General features: G+C 33.3%; 1 protein-coding gene across 2 annotated transcripts in view; it reads right to left on the reverse strand.

Annotated features, from left to right (window-relative positions):
* Positions 1 to 7,604, reverse strand: part of chek2 (checkpoint kinase 2) — a 22,875-nt gene that overhangs the window by 8,678 nt on the left and 6,593 nt on the right. Inside the window, exons 4-9 of one of the 2 annotated variants that reach the window (XM_016531882.1) lie at positions 5,174 to 5,306; positions 4,904 to 4,994; positions 4,589 to 4,685; positions 1,972 to 2,025; positions 1,823 to 1,887; positions 1,512 to 1,538 (exon numbers count right to left, since the gene is read on the reverse strand). In XM_016531882.1, the coding sequence (XP_016387368.1) occupies positions 1,512 to 1,538; positions 1,823 to 1,887; positions 1,972 to 2,025; positions 4,589 to 4,685; positions 4,904 to 4,994; positions 5,174 to 5,306 (467 nt within the window). Of the gene's footprint in view, positions 1 to 1,438; positions 1,539 to 1,822; positions 1,888 to 1,971; positions 2,026 to 4,588; positions 4,686 to 4,903; positions 4,995 to 5,173; positions 5,307 to 7,604 lie in introns of both variants that reach the window. The other variant, XM_016531881.1, reaches the window with a different exon arrangement.

Below are 7,604 nucleotides of genomic sequence, written 5' to 3' on the forward strand. Positions count from 1 at the left end.
TGAACGCTCAAAATACATTATTTGGGTAACACTTTACAATAATTAACTAACACTTTAATACATTAACTAATGGAACCTTATTGTAAAATGTTACAATTATTTGTTATTAAAGCATATACGCTTACAAAAACACTTAAATTAAACAGAAAAGCAAGCAGGTGCATGATTTGGCATGGCAGCCAATATGAATAATTAATAACCGTTTCCTTACCTAAATCCTGCGTTTGGACCAGGCTCGGTTGCAGAATCACATCACTTTGTGCTTCTGAAATTAGGCTATTATCTTTTTCTATATAGTGTAGTAGTTAGCTATCTCTGTGTCGTACGTGGCCGCTTGTCAAGCATGGAAAACACACGTTTTATTTAAATTCTGAATATATTATCGTATACAGCATGGAAAGAGCGCTCCCTTTAAATTTATTAAAAACTGTCACTCATTCATCACGATCTCACAAAGTTCCGTTTTAACCAATGAATGTGACCACACAATGAAACTTTTTTTAATGAAGTTACGAGCATGACAGAACTCAGCACTGGACAAAAAGAGGTGAGTGCGTGGATTCCAACCTAAACACATCTGATTGGCCATTGCGTTGTAGAAATCAACAAACATGTCTGTGATTGGCTACTTTGCTCCCCTCTGCGAAAATGCATTGTAAAATCATTTGACGCTTTCCAAAACGGAAGGGCAGATACACTGGATTGTTTTCCAAATCTATTTCGTTATGCTATTATTACGAAGAAAACAGATCCTATAGACCAGGAGTTATGGGCAGCTTTTCCATCTAAAAGCAATCAGTTAGACTATTTTACACTATGAGTTAGACTATTATACAACACAAAACTAAAGTCCGACCGTCCCCCTCTGGCGCCGGGCCTGGTTTTATTTGAAATAAATACCTTTCTTTTGAAGTTTCTATTCATCAAAGAATCCTGAAATAAAATTTTTCACGGTTTCCACAAAAATATGAAGCAGCACAACTTTTTTCAACATTGATAATAATAAGAAACGTTTCCTGAGCACCAAATCAGCATATTAGAATGATTTCTGAATGATCATATAACACTGAGGACTGGAGTAATGATGCTGAAAATTCAGCTTTGCATCACAGGAATAAATTACATTTTAAAATATATTCAAACAGAAAACAGTTCTTTTTTAAATTGTAATAATATTTGACAATATTATAATTGTTATTGTATTTATTCAAATAAATGCAGAATACGAGACTTCTTTTAAAAACAACATTTCTGAACTAAACTTTTGAAAGGTAGTGTAGTAGCCATTTGAACATGGTACTACAAAGTTGTCTTTCCCCATTCTAAATGGTCAGTTGACTATCTATGGGTAAGCAGTGCAGGCTCATGCTTGTGTTCATTTAAAAAAAAACACTTTTAGAGGAAGATGCTGTTTGAAGCATCTCCCATAAAGTCGTACCTCCACAGCCCTGAGCATCTGATAAAAGTAGAGTTTGGCGATTTCTTCTTCCAGCCGTTTCTTGGCCTTGATCCTGCCAAACAGCTCTCCTCCTTCAACACTATTCACAGCACAGAGAAAATGAAATTATTCATTAAAAAGCATGTTCAAAATTGTGTAGAAGCTAATAAGGGTTATGCAACTATAAAAAAAATTCAGAGATCTGCTATGGTTGAGAATATAACAATATTCAATCCTCAATAGATCATGAGAAAACAGAAAGAGAAAACAAATGCCTCTGTAATCCAGAATACAAATACAGGTAGAAATTATTTGTACCCAAGTAAATTCAGCCTGCGAGTTCATGTTCCTAACTATTCCCAATAAAACACCACAGGGACTTACTACTCCAAAACAATGTAGTAGGAATCTTCCGTCTGGTAGAAATCTTCTGTCTTGATCAGGCACGGCTGCAGGGAAGAGAAAACAATGAGATGTGAATGAGATGTTTTATCTATAGCTCTGTGGTATGTAAAGACTCATTAATGACTTACATGATCAATTTTCTTTAAAATTTCAATTTCCCGCTCAGCATTGCGTGTGGCCGTCTGTTGGAACGCAAACAGAACATTTGAATATTAATCAGGTATGAGTATTTTTAAACGGTGTGTACGAACAAAATCCTAAACCATCACACGTCTTTTTTGAATGGATATGCATCACCTAATAGTAGTTCTCACTGAAATAGGTTTCTCACAACACCAACACGTTCTAAATTGAAAACAAAACCATACAGATTTCAAAATATTCAATATCACTGCAAAAACAAATTATTAACTTCAAATAAGATTAAGATGTCCGCATCAAAAGAAATGTACTAAAGTGATTTTATGTCCATAGAAAGCACATTAAATGTAAGTAAAGTGTCTACTTTTAAGGTTTCAAATAAGTTTTTGGAGAATAAAATGTCAAAATTTGGTTGATATAATGTTATATTGTCATTCAGTGTAACACAATATTTATGTAAAAATTCAAACAACATGCTTATTCTGACGTGTACATATTAAAATATATAAAAGAATAAGGGAGCATATTAAATTTGATTGTTTTAAATGAGTAAAAATTTCTTACTGACAAAATGGGCAAAACCTAGGATAGTGGCAAATTTTAAAAAGGCAAAATTACAACTAATTAGTATTTGGGGTGAAAGTAATTAGTCTTTTAATATGTCATAAATTGATTTTTGTTGTAAATATGCCTGACAAAATTGTTACACTGAATGACATTTTAGTGGGTTTCTTCTGTAAATCAGGGAAAATTTTATATTAATTTTTTGCTCAGAAAAACTAAAACAAAACTGTTATTAAATTAAACAGAAAACCTTTAAAATTTTTTGGGGAAAAACAACAACAATTTAAAGCAGTATTACACATTGTTTTTATGCTTAAACCCTTTTTCGTCTTTGACCCATATACAACGAATACCATTTTCACATGAAACGATGTACACTACTCTTCAAAAGTTTGGTGTAAGTAAAATTTTATTTATTTATTTTTTTAAAGAAATGTATACTTCTAATCAGCAAGGACAGATTAAATTGATCAAAAATGACAGTATAGACAATTATGATATTACAAAAACAAATCTCTCAAATAAATGCTGTTCTTTTAAACTTTTTATTCATCAAAGAATCCTGAAAAAAATTAAATAAAATAAATACATTTTGCACAAAAATATTAAGCAGAAAAAATGTTTTCAACATTACTTGAGCAGCAAATCAGCATATTAGAATGATTTCTGAAGGATCATGTGTAGTGGTCGACCGATATATCGCCAAGGCCGATATCTGCCATTTTTCAAATATCGGCATTGGCCGATAAGTTTTTCTGTTTGGCCGATGTGTTCGAGGCAGGACTTTTATTTTGACGGCGCTGAGAACAGCTGCGGCAGCGCCTGAGCACACAGTGCTCACACTCTCCCTCTTGTTCGCTGTTGTCGTTCAGTTCTGTCTAATACGGATATTAGTCTATCTAATAATCAGATAGAACTGGTAAACAAAGGAATTAAAATGTATACAAAAAAGTATTTTAACGATTGCTTTAATATTATTAAAGGCAAACATTGTAATACTTTCTCGTTTGCCGTCAGCATTCCGCAAACACGCATTTATATAATTTAAACAAATCTTTGAATGACTAATGAACATTTAATTTCACAAACCTTGCAGACTTAGTCGAATCTAGTTGAGATCTTGTGAAGTGTGCATGTGACCTGCATGATCGCGTCTTCTGTGATGGTCGGTCCTATGGTCCGTGCAAATTGAATACGGACAGGAGGAGAGTTCAGCTTCACTGGAGACGCGCGATCGACAAACTTTAAACTCGTGACTGATTTCAAATTATGCTGCGCTTTATGCATTTGCCCACTGTCACATTCATGTCATTTTCACTGTGTGCTGTATGTAAAATGAGTGTTACCTTGGCTTTATTTGAAAAAAATATGATTCCCAATGCACACAAACTTCCCAGAATACTGAGTGCCCTGTTGGTTACAGTGTTTACTTCCTTTTTAATTATATTTTTATTAAATATGTATTTATTTGTGAAAAATACTTTGTCTTCTAGAGTATAAGTATGTTTATTTTACACGTTTATTTTTTAATCCATTTTCAGATTTCTTAAATATGAATTAAAATAAATTAAATTATATCAGCCATCGGCCACCCTGCTTTCCAAGATATCGGCATCGGTATCGGCTGTCAAAAAACCCATATCGGTCGACCACTAATCATGTGACACTAAAGACTGGCGTAATGACTGATGAAAATTCAGCTTTGCATCAAAGGAATAAATAACATTTTAATTTATTAAAATAGAAAACAAATATTTTAAATTGTAATAATATTTCACAATTTTACTGTTTATACTGGACTTTTGATCAAATAACTTCAGGCTTGGTGAGCATAAGAGACTTAAAAACATTAAAAATAAATAAATAAAAATCTTTGAATCTCAACTGGCTGATCTTTAATATCATTGCTAATAACTTATCGCACTGCTCAATGTGGACTATAAGGGATTAAAGTGTTATATTTACAGTATGAAACAATGTGCATTGTGATAAGCCCTATACATATTATTATAATAATATGTACATACACCCAGTTCTTACCCCTATTGATGGAAAGTCGTGTTTGTTTATAGTTTTCAGAGCAACTTTTTTACAGGTTTCCTTTTCAATGGCGAGCTTGACTTCACCACAGACACCTCTGTCAGAAGACACAAACAGAGGTTTTTGGGCTGAGTACAATAAACTGCAAAAACAAATGTAATACAATTATCAAATAAAACAGTATCGTGCAGGAAGCTCCTGGTAGTTGTCACTGTGGTAAGAAACGTCTGCTAGGACCATAAACGCAATCTAATGAAGCTTAGAGTACCTCGGTACATGATATTTTGAAGGTTTCTGAAAATCAAGCTCACTTACGTTCCAATCTTTCGCGCAATGTGATATTTTTTGCTGAACTCTAAAGGAAGGTTTGGTTGATCGTCCCCCATCTTATCTATGAACATAAAAACTGTGGAAAGAAAGAACCAATCAGAGTTCAGAGCCAGTTTTGAAAGCCACTGGACACTTGTATTCTTTCATTTGTATAAAAAATTGCCTCAGAATGATCATTTTCAGGTGATTTATTGTATGAACTTAAGTTTATATTTCATAAACCCCTGAAAAAAAAAAATCACCTAAATGACTAACCTTGATGTTTTTGTTCTGCAAGGGCAATTACAGAGTTATTGCTAAGAAGTCTTTGCTTCACGTCTCCTATTTTCTCATCGTCCACCCACGTGCCGTTACCGCTGAGGTCCTCGACGTAGACGAGATTCTCATCCTGAAACAGAAGCAAAAGTAAAACTGTAAAAAGTAAAACAGGCCATATTATTTTAATTAAATGGGACTCCTGATGAGTGAGACCTGATGCCATTGTAGAAATGCGCTTTTCACAGTCAGCCATAACTTTTTTTAATGAGAAAAAAAGTTACGAAAAGAAAACATTTGATGAAAACAAGTTTAAATATAGCTGCAAGCAGCAATGACCGGGGTTCAAGCACATTAAGGCATTTAAGGTGGTATATTTTAGGGTCTAGATCAACCTGGATGTATGGCTGACAGTAAAACACATCCAAAATGGAGAATAGGCTCACAGACACACACACACACACACACAGAAATGAAATGGTTAAACTATTATATTAATACTCAATAAGCATGCTTACACACAAACAGACACACACATACACAGACATACATGCACACACATTTTGTTGCAGATATAGATATTTGACATAAATGATAGGTGACACAAAACTTATTGCAAGTCTTCTCTTTTCAAGAGTGTATATGTCATTTTCAGGTTTCACTGTAATCATAATCTGGCATAATTGTAAAAATTAATATGTCTGTATGAACAATATGGTAAACTATTAGTAAATGTGATTTTAAATGTTTTAACAGTGATTTTATAATATCTAAGCATCAAACCTTTGAACAGTACTGTTTTAGTGTATTTAATGAGCCCATTAGTGGTCTTCCACTGCCATCTAGTGGTTATAGATGCAATTTCTCATACAACACTGTGTTTAACCTTTATAACTATTATAGTGTTATTATTTGCCCAATTTCTCTTAAATTTTGCATGCTTGTTTAGAATGAAATTATGCATCATTTTACACAGTTTTGAGAGACATTGTGGGCTTTCTTTTAGGATTTTAGGCCTTTGGGTACACAATCTAAAAGAACATATTATAAAATGACCGGTTTATAGTTGTCCAAATACAAATGTTCAACATTTTTTTGATAATTAATGACCTAGAGAGTCTAGAGAATAGTACTGCACTGATTTAGCATACTTAAACATACAGACACAGAGACACACACACATAAACAGACATACATGCACACATTTTGTTGCAGATATAGATATTTGACATAAATGATAGGTGACACAACACTTATTGAAAGTCTTCTCTTTTTAGGAGTTTACATGTCATTTTCAGGTTTCACTGTAATCATAATCTGGCATAATTGTAAAAATTAATATGTCTGTATGAACAATATGGTAAACTATTAGTAAATGTGATTTTAAATGTTTTAACTGATTTTATAATATCTAAGCATTGATTTTATAATATCTAAGCATCAAACCTTTGAACAGTACTGTTTTAGTGTATTTAATGAGGCCATTAGTGGTCTTCCGCTGCCATCTAGTGGTTATAGATGCAATTTCTCATACAACACTGTGTTTAACGTTTATAACTATTATAGTGTTATTTTTTGCCCAATTTCTCTTAAATTTTGCATGCTTGTTTAGAATGAAATTATGCATCATTTTACACAGTTTTGAAAATATATGAGAATTTTTTTAGCAATTTGAGGCCATGTACCATTGAAATCTTGTGTTTTTTAAGCCTTTTTAACTGTTATTGCGCCACCTATGGTCCGATCTCCATGAAACTTTGCATGGTTGTTAAGAGTCATCTGACACATGTTTTCAACATGTTTCGTAAGGTTTTGAGTTTTTGTATAGGTTTTATAGGCTTTGAGGTATATTTGAGCACGCCCCTTTTATAATGACCCCCTTATAGGAAACCGAAGGACAAAATTCAACATTTTTTTGATAATTATTGATCTAGAGAGTCCAGAGAATATTACTGCAGTGGTTTGATCGAGATTGAGCGAAAAACCTAGGACTAGTTCGCAAAAGTAGGTTTTTAATATATTTGTGAATATTTAATGAACGATTTGAGGACGAAGACACTGCATACCAATTTTCAAGTCGATCGGACCAACGGTTGCATAGTTATAGTCATTTTTAGGTTTTTTTCGTCTTATAGTGCCACCAAGTGGCAAAACTGCGATTTTTTTTTTATTTGACCAAAGATTGAGCTTCTACACATGTGTTTCAAGTTTGGTGAATATATCTCAGTCCGTTCAGGAGTTATAGCCATTTTAGTAAAAATGGCCCCGTCCCAAACAGACGATTTTGCGTCCCTAAGCGACGGTGAGTTGAAATTTCAACTTTTTTTAAATAATTTTTTATATTTACTGTCCAAAGAACATTCCTGCACTGGTTTGGTTCCGATCGGGTGAAAAACCTAGGACTAGTTCGCAAAAGTAGGTTTCTGACAAA

Source organism: Sinocyclocheilus rhinocerous, unplaced genomic scaffold, assembly GCF_001515625.1.
Source record: "Sinocyclocheilus rhinocerous isolate Xijiao unplaced genomic scaffold, SAMN03320098_v1.1 scaffold665, whole genome shotgun sequence".
Classification (NCBI taxonomy): Eukaryota; Metazoa; Chordata; class Actinopteri; order Cypriniformes; family Cyprinidae; genus Sinocyclocheilus; species Sinocyclocheilus rhinocerous.